This window comes from Camelus dromedarius, chromosome 13 (assembly GCF_036321535.1).
Source record: "Camelus dromedarius isolate mCamDro1 chromosome 13, mCamDro1.pat, whole genome shotgun sequence".
NCBI lineage: Eukaryota > Metazoa > Chordata > Mammalia > Artiodactyla > Camelidae > Camelus > Camelus dromedarius.
The window spans coordinates 7,311,787-7,328,472 of NC_087448.1; the positions used below are offsets into that span (position 1 = coordinate 7,311,787).

The 16,686-nt window shown below is 40.7% G+C and overlaps 1 protein-coding gene across 1 annotated transcript in view; it reads left to right on the forward strand.

Annotated features, from left to right (window-relative positions):
• Positions 1 to 833: 833 nt before the first annotated feature.
• The window catches only part of CCDC168 (coiled-coil domain containing 168), a 28,514-nt gene continuing 12,661 nt past the window's right edge, over positions 834 to 16,686 (forward strand). Inside the window, exons 1-4 of the mRNA XM_064492911.1 lie at positions 834 to 1,184; positions 1,312 to 1,345; positions 1,444 to 1,477; positions 7,414 to 15,812. Coding sequence (XP_064348981.1) covers positions 954 to 1,184; positions 1,312 to 1,345; positions 1,444 to 1,477; positions 7,414 to 15,812 — 8,698 coding nt within the window. The 5' untranslated portion in view covers positions 834 to 953. The remainder of the gene's footprint in view (positions 1,185 to 1,311; positions 1,346 to 1,443; positions 1,478 to 7,413; positions 15,813 to 16,686) is intronic.

Genomic DNA, 16,686 nt, shown 5'->3' on the forward strand with positions numbered 1-16,686 from the left:
CTTCAAAGGAAATCCATGGTAGTGTTAATATTTTCATTAATAGTCCAGGTATTTTTGTATACTTGTGACTAAACTACTGCCTAGACTTTGAGGGGAAGTGAGCAGTACTCAGATCTGGCTCTGCCCCTCCCTAAGTCTGACATCAAGTGTCACAAATAACTGCTCCTTGGAATCACCCGAAACAGGGTGAAGAGGAAATTCACCAAGAGACCATTCCAAAATCTAACTTTGTTTTTCAGCATAACAGTAGATTGTTGAAGAGGAATATTGCTGACAGATCCCTCTAACAAAAAGAAATATAAAACGAGGTGTTCTATTTTAAGAAAAAAATAAGGCAGGCCCACAAAAACAAGCTGTCATGTCCCACAAAGTCACAATGAGACACAGTAAAAACTTATTTGGTATTTACCTGAAATTCAAATTAAACTAGGGCATCTAGTTTTTGTGATCCCCCCCCCACCCTATATCTGGCAATCCTGCATTTATCTCTTTCTGATCACAAAGAAGCATAAAATACACCGTTTCTGGTGGTAATAGAAAATGGTTATGTCCAATTCAAATTTGTTCCACATTTTTTGAATGACAGGATAGTGATAATTGAACTGTGCTAAGGGATTGTTTATAGAATTGTGTTTCTGTGTGAAATTAATAGAGGAGTATTTTTAAAAATAAAAAAAAATATACTGATAGCATCATACATGTCTCACCAATGAACTTTCATTATTACTAAAGTAGGTTGATATGAGCTCAGTTAATACCCACTATGACACGTACCTCACTTTACTTAGGCCCAGAGCAATCACTGATGTACTTGGTAAGACACTGAGCAGCACTGGAAATTTTTCTCTGGCAGAGTGTTGATGAGATGGGCATATCACCTTTTTGTGTTTTGGGGCATTCACAATCAAGGACTTCGGAATGAGATATCAATCTATGTTGCATGTTACGTAAAAATGTCAAAGCAATTTTATTTCTTTAAAAAAGTGGTACAGGGTGAATTGGAAGATGATATACTTTTGACATTATGGGACCTTCTAGAGACCTGGACTTCTCAAAATGACTGGATGGCAATCTTCTTTATAATTTTCCTCGTAATTATTTTTGAGATCGTGCTCATAAAGATTTGTACATCCTTTCAAAAGAAGCCTGCACTTCCAGAAAAAGATCATTCAGATGCCCAGGAGGTAAGAACAAATGATAGATTTCCCTTTCCCCCATTTTTCAAAATAATATGTAAGAATAACTAATAAAATTGTGAAACTTTGATACTTGTATTATTCCTCTAACATTTTCTTGTCTCCTTTGAAATAGAAAGAAGACAGCTGCCTGAAAAGCATGAAACCTGGTAAATATCCTACAATTTCATATGTTAACATACAACTTGTTCAGCCTGAGCTTCTCCCATTGGTGCTCTGACATTTTTTTATTCCCATTTATCTCTAGATAATTGGTCGATGCATTCATCTTCAGAAGAAAAGTAAGTGATATATTTTGAACTTAGATGAAACAGGTTGGTTTTGTTCTATTCAAAATTACATTTACATCTGAAGTACAGAAAAGGGTTTTTCCATCTGTATAGAGGACTATAGCGTTCAACATCATAATTCAATCTAACTTTGATTTTAAATGGTTGCTCGTTCCAAAATGTGTTACTGTTTGTTAATATATTATTGAAATTATCCTTCCAGGTAGTATCACTGCTGTTTTCATAAATGAGGAAAATAAAGCTAAGAGAGGTTAGGTGGCTTTCTTCCCTAGTCCAGTCCTCTCTCTCCAATACATACAAAGAATAATCACCAGTTCTGATAATTCAGTGAAAACATATTCATTTAGCACCTGCTGTGAACCAAGCAAACCCTGAGCTAGGTGCTTGTGCTGCACGAGTGATGTGAAAGGAGTTTATGCAGTCAGAATTCATCAACATCTTAAGGACATGTGAGTGCTTCAGATTAAATACTGACCTCACTACTCTTGTTGCTATCAGTATTTTCATTGTTTTCATCAAAATCCATTCAGCAATCATTAGATATCATTATACAATGGACATTGTGTTGGATACTGGGATACGAATAATAAGACAGTTTCTGTTCTCAAGAAGCTTAAATTCTTGCGGAGGAGACACAGACATAAAGGATGATGGCTTGCAGTACGCTAACAGTGATAGAGATAATATGAGAACATTTAGGAGATACCGAAGCTAGTATGGGGGTGTTGGGGATGGCTTCATGAAGAAAGTTATACTGGAGCTGAATTTTGAAGGATAAGTGAAAATTAATCAGAAAAAGACAGTGAATTAGAAGGATGAGACAGGCACTACAGGACATGAGAAGAGGCACTGTGACTATTTCAGAGTTGCTGGAATACTAAGGATGGGTCAGGGAGAAGTGGGAGATGAATGTGAAGGAACAGGCAGGAGTCAGATCATGGAGGACTTTCTATGCCCTGTTATAATTTTGATATAAAAGGGCTTGAATATTGGTAGAAGCTCAAGCATAAAAATGGTTAAGGTCGCATTGCATCAGAGACTGAGTGGGTTATGTCTTGCTAATGAGATAGGAGAGAAGAGAAATGTGGAGGGGTGGGCAGAGAGAAGGGGGAAGGAGGCACAATGGTGTGAGGCTCAGGACTGAATGTCATAAAGGACGTCAAAGGATGAGACCACCGCTCAGCATCTGCAGTCAGGGAGAACCATGCTGGCCAGGCATAGTCTCAGGGAGCAAAGCAAGGTGCTGATCTTACATCCGTGGGCTTTCGGGATTGACTTCAGCCTTAGAAATGTGTTCCTGGGGAAGTCTGTCGTCCATTACCTGATTTTCAAAGATTAAGGCTGTCACTGACTGGTTGGTTTCAGAACCCTATTTCCCGAAGCGGGTTATCATTGATAGATAAAATTGTTTAAAAGGAAAAGGAGATTTGGTGTTTATCTGTTACTATGACTATAGGATTATACTATGACTATATGCCATTGATTGATTTAATTGATTTACAACAACTTCTGGTACTTACTTGTTGCCATGGCTATAGAATTGTCAGTCTTTCCCAAGGAGTGTGGGGAGTTCTTTTTACATTTTCAAAGGCCATTTGAGATCGCCTGATGGGGAAGAGACCAAAGGACATTTTAAAAATGGAGAGACATGCCTAATGGTTAAGTGAGAGTTGTCTGTATTGCTATAATTAACTTCCTTCTACATCTGCCTCCAACTTTTCGTTAAAGTCAGCCACACTTACAAGTGGTTTGTATTTCCCCCCTCATTTAACTTGAAGAAGAGTTGGGTCATATGAATGGGACAGCTTGTCAAGAGTTAGCAGCCAGACACTAGAGGTGAAGATAGTCACTCAGCAGGTATTCCTGAGGGCCTACCATATGCCAGGCATTGCTGGAGGCTCTTGAGAGACATTGATGAACAAAATAGACAATACTTCCTACCTTACATTTTAGTCAGAGGGAATCTGATAAACAATGATATGATAAATAAATCATATGTCACAAGGTGATAAGTTTTATGGTAAAACAAAAGATACACTAGTGTAAGAGGAACCAGGATCCCAGAAGTAGAGGAGGAGAGCTAGGTTGCAATATATATGGTGGGATTTAACCAAAGCCTTGAAGGCATGGGGGACTTAACCAAACAGATAGGTGGAAGAGTATTCCAGACAGAGGAACAACTAGAGTAAAAGTCCTCTGGGAGAGTGTGCCTAATGTTTGAGGAACAGTGAGAAGGCCAGTGTGGTGATGCAGGGTACGCAAGGGGCTGACAAATAGGGATGAGGTTAGAGAACACGTGACCAGGTCCTGGTTATGCCTTGCAGGTCATGTTAAGGACAGTGGCTTTTACTCTGAGTAACAATAGGGGATCACTGTAGAGTTTTGCACAGGAGAATGATACATTTTGTCTTACGTTTCTAAAGGATTTTTCTGCCAGCTGTTTTGAGGGTAGACTTTATTGGATCAAGGGTCTAAGCTGGTGGCAGGCTATCGAGAGTGATCCAAGCAAGAGATAAAATTCACTTAAACCAGGGTGGTAGCAGTGGAGTTGGTGAGAAGTGGTTAGTTTCAGGATATACTTAGAAAAGTAGAACCAACAGGGTGTGGATGTGAGAAAGAGGAGGCAAAGATGACTCCAGGATTTTTGCCCGAGCAAATAGAAAGATGCAGTTGTCATTAACTGAAATGAAGAAGGAAAGCTATGGGTGGAGCGGGTTTTGATGGGGAGATGAGGAATTTTGTTTTGCAGTTGTTGAATTTGAGATGCTGATTAGGCATCCTATAGAGATAGCAAGTAGCCGGGGAAAGATGTCCAGTAGAGATCATGAGTTTGGGAGTTGTTGGCATATAGGCAGTATTAAAAGACACAGAGAGGATGAGATTACAAAGGGACCATGAGAAGAGAAGAGGAGCAAGGACTGAGTCCTAGGGCCCTTCAAAGAGGTCAGGAAGAAGAGGAGGAACCAGCAGAGAAGACTGAGAAGGTGCTAACAGTGAGTTAGAAGGAAGACCAGGAGAAGATGGTGGCCTGGAATCTCACTTAGTAAAGAGTTTATAGAGTGGGAAAGACAAATAGATATACAAGGTGCACAAGTCAGGTATCAGACCAGTATCTCTTATGAATATAGATGTAGAACCCTCAACACTAGCAAACCAAATTCAGCAGCATATTAAAAGGATTATATACAATGGACCAAGTGGGATTTTTTTTCCCCAAGAATGCAAAGTTGGTTCAACATAGGAAAATTATCTAGCATTGTTTTATTATCTTTAAAATTATAGTATTAAATTGTTGAAATATCCATCTTGCATTTCAGCTTTCCTCTTTTTCCTGAAATGTACAAAATTAATTCTTTTTATGTCTTACATTTTCACTATTTGTTGACTTTCCTAAGTGAATAATAATACTATTGTCTTGATGAAATTTTATCCTAATTATGTTTGGAAATTGCTAATAACTTGGTAGGGTCACCTTGATTCCCCAGAATGCTTATGCATCCTTACTGTATCAGTTAGGATACTTTAATTCTCAAGTAACAGAAAATCATGATTCAAACTGGCATACTAAGAAACGAATTTATGATAGCATATAATAGGAAATCCCAAGACTTCAGAATTGGTTGATATAGTGTCTCAACAACTTCATTAAGGTCCTGTATCTCTCCTGCTGTCTTTTTTGGTGTTGGTTTCATCTTGAGGTAAATAGAAATGTGGGTATAAGCGTTTCAAAATCAGACCAGCAATGTCCAGAAGGAAGAGGCTGTTTCTGTGTCTTTCTTAGGAGCATGTGAACATTTGCTAGAAGTCCTTAAGAATTTTTGTCTTCTGCTGGGATTAGATCATGCCCATTCCTAATCTACTCACTTGGGAATGAGGTTACCATGTTAGATTTAGCCTAATCATTTGAGGTAGAATGGATGTTGACGAGGCCACATTCATGATCATTACTCCAACCCCAAATTTTGCTTTAGTATTAAGGACGGACAGTGTTATCAAAGGTGACGTGAAACTAAAGATAATGAGCAGGTGTATTAGTCAGGGTTCTCCAGAGAAACAGAACTAGCGGAAGATAGATAGAAAGATAGATAGATAGATAGATAGATAGATAGATAGATAGATAGATAGATAGAAAGGAAGGAAGAAAGGAAGGAAGGAAGGGAGAAAGGAAGAAAGAAAAAGAAAGAAAGAAAAAGAGAAAGAAAGGAAAGAAAGAAAGAAAGAAAGAAAGAAAGAAAGAAAGAAAGAAAGAAAGAAAGAAAGAAAGAAAAGAAAGAAAGAAAAGAAAGAAAGAAAAGAAAGAGAAATTATAGGAATTGACTCACTTGGTTATGGAGGCGAGGATGTCCCATTATCTGCCCTCTGCAAGCTGGAGAACCAAGAAAGCAAGTGGTATAATTGAGTCCAAGGCAGAAGTCCTGGGTGAGAGTGGGGTTTCCAGTGCTGGTACCAGTGTCAGAGTCCAAAGGCCTAAGAACCAGGAGTTCTGATGTCTGAGGGCATGAGAAGATGGACATCCAGCTCAAGAAGAGAGGGAGAATTTGCTGTTTCTCTGCCTTTTTGTGCTGAATAGGCCCACAATGGATTGGATCTCGCCCACCCACACTGGTGAGGGCAGATCTTCTTTACTCATTCTGCCGACTCAAATGCTAATCTCTTCTTGGATCATCCTCACAGGTACCTAAAAATAGTGTTTTACCAGCTATCTGGGCATTCCTCAGCCAGTCAAGTTGATGCATAAAATTAACCTGTCACATAGGTAATAAAGATGTGTATACAGCCTGTATATTAGATGTTAATAAATACACTAACAGTTGATGGAACTTGGAAAGCATTTAACGTATTTTAAATATTCACACTCAATAATTTTGTGTTATCCATGAAAAAAGGTAATCAACAGTTTAGTCTAAAATACTCCAAATTCTAATTAGCAGAATCCAAATCAATGAGATTTTGCAGTATAAGTGAACTTTTAGAAAAAATGATTATTGTGACGATTCTATACGTTACTTCATGAATTTGTTTATGATAAAGCATTATTTAAAAGTAGCGTCATTCTTCCAGTAAAGTACAAGATAATCTGTGTTCCCTGAACAAACAGCTACCAGAATTATCTGACCTAAATTACCAGAATTTATATGAGTTTCAGTTTATGGTTTTAGGCTGCCTTTCCATAAAACAAAGCTTACAGTGCATCAGAATCACCTGGTGGGCTTGTTAAAATTCAGATTCCTGGGCCCCAGCCTCAGTGTGTCTCATGCAGTAGGTCTAGGGCAGGCCCTGAGAGTCTGTATTTCTAATAATTCAAGTGGTGCTGAGGCTGTTGGTCTGAGCATTGTTAGACTGAGCCTGATCGTTTGAGAGAGAAAGAATGTTGAAGAGTCCACTTCCATGATCATGACTTCAGCTCCAGATTATGCTGAGAAGCACTGCCCTAAAGTATAGGCTTTTCTCTTAATCAAAAACAAACAGCTGTTAAAATAATCTGGACTTATTTATAGAAAGCTATAGTTAATGGTATTGGACATTCTTCTGTTGTGCCTCCTAAATTTCTGTAAGAATACTTTTATTCTTGTCAAAACTTTCATGCAAAGAACAGAAACAAACTGGTATTCCTTGTGAAAGAATATAATCTTAACCTGCAACTTTGACTGTCAAAATAGACTTTTGGACAGCTTTTTGAGGAAGAACTCCTCATTCTCCTAGATATAAAAATAATTTGCTTCACTTTGTCAGTGGATTGATTTATTAAATGAATGGAACTAGGTAATGAATTGTTTTGTAATATGTATAATGACTTTCCAGTTGCTGTCTGTGTTGAGCTGTGTTTTCATATACTATATTGGGTTTCCTTAAATCTGGGCGAGAGTTCTTGTATGAAATATGTCCTAAGTGACAACTCGTTTACACACTGTTTTCTTATATTTCAGAGCTGATGACTTTTCAGAAAGAACAATCGCTTCATCACTTGCATCTGAAGAGAATGAAGGTAACTTTGAAGGCAGCGTTTCACCAGCAGATGAAACAATACAAGCAAGTACCAGTGAAAGTAAATATCAAGTAAGTCACTTTAGTGAAAGTCACATGCCATCTTCAAGTGGGACTAGCTCGTTTCTGTCACTGTTCCATTCAGAAGTAAAGGAAGCTTTTCTAAGGCGTAGCGGGTATCCTGAAGATGAACAGGAAACAATACAGCTTTCATCAAAGAAATTATTTTCCATAATGAAAAACAACAAAAATGAAAATGTAATGTTTTCTTCAGACTTCAACTTTTCAAGAACTTCTAGAATCATTATAGAAAGTGAAGATCTAGATGTGGTTCCGTGTCCTTCTGCCCACTTACTTCTTTCTAGAGACCAAGTCAGACTTCTAGAAGAAAATGTGAGAAACCAAATTCCTCTAAAATCCAGAGCTACATTAGACAGTAAAGCTACCTGTGTGTACTCAAGATCTCAAGAGCCCTTGATTCAGAATCAGCAGTCTGTTAGAGTGGACATTTCTGCCCAAACACAAGATTCTTTTCCAGGACAAAAGGCTGTTCAGGATCAAGGTTTTTTTGAAGCCCAATTTACTAGTCAAGCCCAACAATTTGTTAACAACCAGGTATCTATGAACAGCCAGCCTGATATCGAGGCCAAATACTTTGCTCTGCCTCAAGATTTGATGAGGAAACCACCTTCCAGCAGCACACAAGACTCCTTCCAGGCCCAAGATATGGACAGGAGCCAACATTTGGTCAAAGTCCCATATCCTGTTGAGACTCAAGATTCAATCAAGGGCCTAGAGTCTGATAAAAAACCCTTAGATGAGGCCCAATATCCTATCTGGTTTGAAGATCCAAATAAGAATGAATATTCAATCCAAGGGCAAAATGCTATTTTTAAGAATGCCAGATTTCTAGTTTTAACTCTAAGCCCAGATTCAGTTGCTAAAGGGTTAACACAACAAAAGAGGGCAAAGACGAAGGGCCAGAAACAAACTGCTTCCTCAAAAGTAAACCAGTGTCCTGCATACGGCTCAGTGCCTCCTTCACCTACCACGAACAGGCAGAAAAACAGAAGAAAAATATTACACAGTAAAAGTAAATTTAGTCTCAAAGTTCCACCTCAAAGGTCAAAGAAAACACCACGGTCACGGGTACTTCAAATCACAGTAGGTCACACTCCAGAACGTCGCAAGTTAAGACACAAGCGTGACACTCAGAAGAAAGAATTTCATCACAGAAAAGGTAAAGCAGGTACAGCCTTGCATCTTATTTATGTTTTCAAGCTTGTTCTTCCTTATATTAGGAAGTATTCCAGGAAAAAACTAGTGAAGTTCATGCCAGGTTTAACAGGGTGTGGACATTTTCTGCTGAAGCAAAATAAGTCAGGATATGCAGAGAAGGTCAACAACACAGGGTCTCTTGAGAAAAGAGAAACCTCAAGCAGCCCTAAAAATGGGCAGCAGCATGGCAGAGACAGTACTGGACTAAAAAGCATTTCACCTAAAATTCCACCTCAGCTAGAACAGTCTTTCAGGGACGATACTTATCAACAAAAAGCATCATTAATAGAAACAAACTGGAGGAATAAAGGGTCTCTTAAAGACCCAATTATACAAGCAAAGGAAATGGATATTGCAGAGTTTTGTGTCCCAGGCAGTGAAAAAACATCTGACCCAAATACTGCAAAGCATGAGACACCTTTAGAAGAAGCTATATCAGAACATTTGCAGAAATTTGTTTTCTCTCCCAAAATGGAGTTGGACAGAAAAACAAAAACATGGGAGGACCTAAAAAGTGCAGAGAATGCACAATTTCCACTCTCAAGTGACGAGCAGTTACCAGCTAGTACCTCAGAAATGCAAAGGAGCTCTCCAAAGGGAAATGCACAAAGACAAAAAGATTTTCTTGAAATTGTTCTGGAGTCTTCAGACGTCAACTTGCTCATTTCACTAAGAACCAGAAAGCATAAAAGCAGTGAACAATTAGCAGGTGTAAAAATTCAAGAGAGTACAGAAGATGTAATTGAGAAGGAAAAGAAACCATTAATACTTAAATTTACAGAAGACGGCGACCTGCGTGAAAGTGGTGACCTGGAATGCACCCCTGGAAGCAACACAAAAAATATGCAAGATCAAAGAATATCTGATGCGTTTCACAATGCTACTCACACCACCATCTCTGAACCACCGCCCATGGAGATGCAGAGCAGATTCAAACCCAAAACAGATACATCAAGAATGAGACTTAGTCCTTCAGCGGCAAAGCAAGACAAATTACCAGATGACAAGAAACTGCGGAATGCAAAAGTCATTGTTGTGAGATGTGTGTTTAAAAAGCCACAAGACCATGACGGAGAGGAAGAGCAACAGGCCTCCCGAGAAGCAGTTCCACAGCTGCCAGGAGGTTTCAGGTTCAGCCTACAGCTAGAGCGGGAGGCCAAGGATGTCAAATTTGAAGCAGGGCAGAGCAGTTCACAAAGCAGAACAACTCAAAATAAAGAGCGAGAGGCACAGTCACAAACTCTTTCCCCAGAAATGATTTTGGGGACTACTCCATGCCCCACCATGGACCCATTTCAAGCTGAGAAGGTGAAGCATAGCACAGACAGACCTCCCGGCAGGGAGACTGCTGATCCAGTGTGTCCTCTTACTGCGTCAGAGAGCTTACCAGCTGGCGAAGTTTTAACTGAAACCACAGAATGTGGCGTCCCATTTGGTGGAAGCCCCAGAAAGACACCAGGCCATCAGATGGCAGAAGAAAAGGAAGACTTCAGAAGAGTTTTATCTGAAGTTGCCCTGGCATCTTGTAATATGCATGTGCTTCCTTCATCATATTTTAAAAGGCAGAAAATCAGAAAAAAATTATCAGGGATGAAAGGTGCACTCAGTCCCAAACGTGTAATTATACAAGTAAAGAAGCCACCAATATGTCATCCAAGAAGACCAAGAGGTGATTTTAAAATCATAATTAAACAAATACTGCAAGATAAAACTGTGGCAGATAAGCTTCTGAATGTCATTTACCTTCACACATCTATTTTGCCTCATATGAGAATGTACAGCAGATTAAATGCAGAGAATCCCAGTCATACCCAGCTAAAACAAGAGAAATCAGAAGTTGAAAGAGAAGAAACATGTTCAGATACCATTAATAAGGGAAGTGACTCTGGAAACACAAAGGAAGATGCTAACTTGCAAGATGAAGTGAGAAGGGATAAAGAAGTGTCACTGGAAACAGCCCTTCAGGATAGCTGGGGCCTCAGACCGGATGCTTATCCAGAGAAGGAGCTTAAAACAAAGAAGGAAATGCATCAACCAGTCACCTTTGCAGAAATCATGATGGAGCCTATTTATTCCACCATAACAGATCCATTTCACGCTGAGAATGTGGAGAAAAGCCTACCAACACAAACAGATTTAAGATACATTGCAGATTCTGAGACGCCTCCTCCAGCATCAGAAAACTCACCAACGGGAGACCCTTTAAACCAGACAGGAGGAAGAGATGTCCCAGATGATGGCAATGATACAAGAGAAAGGGGTTACTTTTTTGCAGGAACAAGGTCAGCATTACCCAAAGATTTACCAGCAGTTTCCCCAGAGACTTTTAATTGCCACATGCCTGCTTTGTCTCATTCTAAGGTGAAGAAAAATGGAGTGAGATTCTCGCATATAGAATGTACAGTGAAGCCCAAGTCTGTACATATGAAGGCACTGAAGCCCTCAATTTCAAAAATATGTAGTATCACAGGTCATAGAAGGAAGCTAGAATCTGACTTTAAGGCCAAGTTTGAAAAGATCAACCAAGCTAACGGACTGGTATATGAATTTCTAAATACCCTTTACTCACCTGTGCGTAGCGGGTTACAAGGAGAAACAAACAGCTTCTGTCATGCTCAGGTGAATTTCCAGGAACTGGCACATGAAGGGAGACCACAGTACGTTGATTTCTTTCTTAAGAGTCACACCTTCCATGACAGAGGAGAAAAAGTGGAAGATGGAGAGGAAGAAGAGCAAAAATGTTTGCTAATAACAGCTCCACAGCATACCCAGCACCTCTGGCTCCATGCACATCAGGGGAAGAAGACCCATCTTGCCGAACCAGACCCAACACTGGACTGTTTAGCCCAGAAGCTGCCCATTAATGAGCAAGATATGCAGCATCAAACATGCTTTACACGAACTGCTTTGCAGACTGACCTCCAGATGAGTTCTAGAGAAACCAAGGGACTCCAGAAGACCAACAAACCAGAAGATGAGAAAACAGCCCCTACGGGTCCGGCGAGTCTGCCTCCCGAGACAGGAAAGTCATCAGTTGATAAACCTTTGAACACTGCAACAGAGTGTGACTTGCCATCTGGTGGAAACCCTAAAAGGGAACTAGATTCTTATTTTGTGGAAAAAAATTCAGAGTTACCAGAAAATTTGCAAGTGACATTCCTGCAGTCTTCTGATTCTGTTGAACACTTTGTTTCTAAATCTAAAAGAAAGAACACATTGAAATTAGCAAGGAAGCCAAAAACAGTGAGTCGTAGATATAGAACTATGAGGGAAGAAAAGCCATCAATTTTGCATATGCTTAACAGCAGGCAGAACAAGAAACTGCAATACAGTCTTAAAACAAAGATGAAAAATCCACAGCAAAATAAAAATATAGCAGGTGCGTTTTTGGAGTTCATTCACTTCAAGGTGCCTATTTTGCCCAACATCAAAACGAGTATCAGATTAAATATGGAGACAGATATGCAAAGGGTAACAAGACTTAGTCAGATACAGCTAACACAAGAGAAATCCCCAAATGGAAGAGAAGTATGTTGCCCAGATTCTGTTGATGTGAGTGGTTTATCTAATAGTGTGAAAGATGGGAAGGAGGAAGCAGGGGAACACAAAGATTTCCCAGCCCCAGGGAATAGCCAAGGCTTTGTATTCAATATATATCAGGAGAGGGACCATGACCTTGTCAAGTCGGATGAGGAACTGAAACAACCAGGAAGTGTAAGTGTTCAGGGACCACCACAAACGCACTTTGCACAGACTATTTTGAGTTCTACTTCAGGCCCTACGCTGGGTCAATTTCAATTTGGAAAGCTAGGGAGTTCTACCAGGTTTTCACCTCCCAAGTCAGGAGAAGCAAAGACTGATGAAAGAATGTTCTCTGCAAGGGAATGTGGTGTCCCATCTGATGCAAACCATCAAAAGGAACAAGCAGGTGGAATTGAAAAGAAACAGACAGCAGCTTTAGATTTCTGGGTGGCTGCTGTACCTGTATCCAAAAGCAAGAGAAACTTCAAACAGTCTTCACGTGTGAAAACCCTAGTGAATCCCAAATGTGAAATATTTAAAGCAAAGAAACCATCCATTTCATACATGTTCAATATCAAGGGTGGGGAGAGCCCAAACCGTAGAAAAGCACTGGGATGTAACTTGACAACCAAAATGAAGGAGGTGGATCAAAAAACGGCAGGTAACATGTACTCCCTCATGACCATTATACCTGACGTTAACAGGCATCGCAAGAGAGAAAGAGAAAAAGACATGTTAGGAGAGAAAAGACTCGGTTCCAAACAAGTAAAGCAAGAGACAGCACCACAAGAAGGGACTCTGACTCTAGATGACACCGAAGAAACCAATTTTCACGATGAAGAGGAAGAAGAAAGTGAACAAGAGATGTTCCTAAAAGTACTTCCACAGCACAGCCAACATTTCGTATTCTGCTCAGGCCACAGGAAGGAGCTTAACCTTCACAAACCAGAAAGTAAGGGAAGTGGGAAAATTCTGTTTTGTACAGAACAAGACCTCGCACCGCAAGTGCCACCTACAGATCCGGCGCAGGTAGAGGAGCCAAAGAGAAGTCACCAGACGCAAAGTGGTGCCCTGTGTACAGTGGACTCAAACCTTCCTCTTCTCAAGTCAAAGGAACCACTCGTTGGTCAAGTTTTAATTGATACGGTGAAATGTGGTCTCCCAAGTGACGGGAGCCACGGCAGGGACCTGCACAACCAGGTTAAAGAGGAGAAGGCAGAGTCCCACAGAGCTTTGCAAGCAGCTGTGCTGGAGTCTTTGGATATCTTCACACCCACTGCACCTGAATCTAAGAGGCAGAGAAAGACGTTTCCACGTAGAGCCTTAAAAAGTAAAATGCATCCCAGATGTGTTACTATGAAGGCAAGGAAGGTGCCAATTTCACAGGTATTTAATATCCCACGGAATGGTGGTCTAAAAACCCTACATCCAACAACCCTGAAATCACAGATTATTGACCTTTTAATTCACATAAAATACTCTGGGATCCTGGAAGACCTCACCGCAGAGGAAAAGGAAGGACTAGCCCAAGAATTACCAGCAACAACTCTGGAGTTTTTGGATATATCCACACTTGTTTCAGCTGTGTCGAAAAGAAAGCAAAACAACGTAAAACTTACAGGCAAGAGAAATAAAATGAGTCCCAAACGTGTCACTTTGAAGGCAAAGAAGGCACCGATTTCCCAGACCTTTAACTCCAGCAAAGGGGGTGCCCCGAGCCACAGGAGGCAATGGGAATGCAACTTCAAAACCATGAGAAGACAGGGTCAGTCTGTGGCAGATGTCATCCTCAGTGCCATTTCCTCCTCCATGCCTGTTTCACTTGACGTGGGAGTGCATAATAGAATAAAAATAGAGACGGGGAGGCCATGGAAGAGGAAATTCAGTCATGAGCTGCAACAGCGAGGGCAGTCACCAGGTGGAGAGGAAGCCTGGGGGGCCCATTCCAGGGAGAAGAGGGGCTGGGCTGCAAAGGTCGGGGAGGAAGTCAAAGACTATGGCGGAGAAGCAGCCCCACGGAATTCTCAACACTTCACTGTTCATGCTTATAAAAAGGAGGAGCCTCGCTTTGTGAAATCAGACCTAGAACGGAAGAATTCAGCAAGGAAAATAACCCCAGAGTCACTTACCATAGCTCAGGAGCTGCAGCAACACGCGCGTTTCATGCAAAATGTGTCGCATTCTGTTTCCTGCTCTGTTTTGAATTCACTGCCATTTCAGAAGCTACCAAAAAGAACAAAAACCCAGAGAGGCTTAAAAGATACAGGGAGTCCAAAGATTTCATCCCCAGTGACAGAGAAATCACTTAGTGAATCTTTAATTGTTATAGCACAGAGTGGCTTCCCATCTGGAAGAGGCCCTCGGAAGGAACTTGCTAGTTCTGTGCAAGAGGGAAAGATGAGGTTACAGATGGGCTCACAAGTGAGAAGCCTACAGTCTTTTGGTCGCTCCCGGCCAGCTTCATCTAAAATCAAAGGGTGGAGAAACGCAGCACAAATCCCTGAGTCTGGGACTGAGAAAGCACAGATGGCATCGGTTTTAAAGACAGTTAACATCACTAGGTCTGGTGCCCTGAGCCATGGAAAGGAACAGGTCCACACCTTGGATGACGTGGCCAAAGAAATACCTCAAAGGATGTCCGATACATTTATGAATGCCTTGTTTTCACTTACACCTGTTTCACCTGCCATCAAAACACATGAAAAGCTGAAAGCAGAGAAAGGCCCAGTAAGGGAAGAAAGCACGTTTTTACAGCTAAAGCAAGAGGAAGGGAAAAGACTGTGTAAATATTCCTCTAATAAATGGAGCACCTCAAGCAACACACCAGAATCAAGATGGCAGCAGGACAAAGAAAAAGAGGGCAACGAAGTTTTATTCGAAGCAGGTCTTCGATTCCTGAATAGGACAGGAAGTAGAAAAGATCAAATTATGCTTATCACAGAGCAAGATGGGCAGCAAAAAATACTGGCTTCAGAAAATATATTGGAGTCTCTCTGTTCTCCCCTGATAATTCCATTTCCAACTGAGAAGCTGACGAAGACTGTCCCACCACAAAAAGACATACTCCATAGACTGAGTGAGAAGGCTGCATGTCGGAAAAGCAGGCGAGCAAGATTTGATGGTCTTTTCACTGGGGAGGCAGAGTATTGTAGTCCATCTGCTGGGAGCCCCACAAGGAAGCCAGATGTTTCCAGTGCAGTTTCCCTACCGTGTGAAGGAGAAGAGGGAGACATAAAAACTCAAAAAGGAATAAAATACACAGCTGATCAAAACATCCCACCTCCCAAGTCGGGAATGTCAGTGCTTGGAGATCCATGTGATAAAAGTGCCAGAAGGAAAGCGGGTGGTCGTGTTGCCAAGAAACACAAAGAGTTGCAAGGAGATTTGCTAATAATATCCATGATGTCTGTCTTAGCTGAGTCTAAAAGGCATAAAAGGGAATTAAAATATCTGGAAAGGAAAGATCTTTTGGGTCCCAGATGTGTAACCATGAAGGCAACGAAACCTCTTTGTTCACAGGTGCTTAATATCACGGAGCACGGTAATCTATCCTGTAGAAAGGAACAGGGATGCAATTTAAAATCTGTGATAAACAACATGCAACAAAATCAAAGTATAGCTGATGCATTTTCATCTCCCACACCGGTTTCAACGTATAACAAATTAGATATTGAAATGGATGGCACACCAAAAACAGAGACGGATCAACCAAGAGTTAAAATACACGCTCGTACCCACCCAGAGCCAGAGAAATCACCGTGTGACCGAGAGGCATGGGAGGCCAATCTGAATGATACACAAAACCAATCCAGCAACACAGTGAAAATGAATGTGCAATGTGCAAAGGAAGAGAAAAATATCCTAGAAATGTTAGCAGAATCAGTTCCACACTGGAGCCAACACTTCCATTTCACTTCCTACCATCTGAAAAATCTTGGCTCCTGCAAATCAGAATCTAAACTGAATAGTTCAGAAGGCAGAAGCACTTGGAATTTGTCTTGTGCAGTACAAAATATGAGACAAGAAAAACATGTTAGAGAAACTATTTTGGAGCCTGTTTCTAGGAATGTGATGAATTTTATTCAAGTACAAACACTGAAGAAAAGTCTTCATGCTCAAGAGAGAATAAAATATATGGTAGGTCTAAAGACTCCATTTCCAGAAGCTAGGAAATCAGAGACTGGCTCCATACAATGTGATGGTCTCTGGAATGGAAATCCTAGGAAGAAATGGGATAGTCCTATTTCTCAGAAAAAGACATGGAATCAAAGTGACTTAGTAAGAAACATCTTAAAGCCTTTAGATTTCTCCAGCCTTTATTTACCTGAACCCCAAAGCCAGAGTTACGCATTAGAGTTTGTAGAAAAGAAAAGTACAACGAGTCCCAAGCATGTAACTTTGGAGGCGAAGAGACT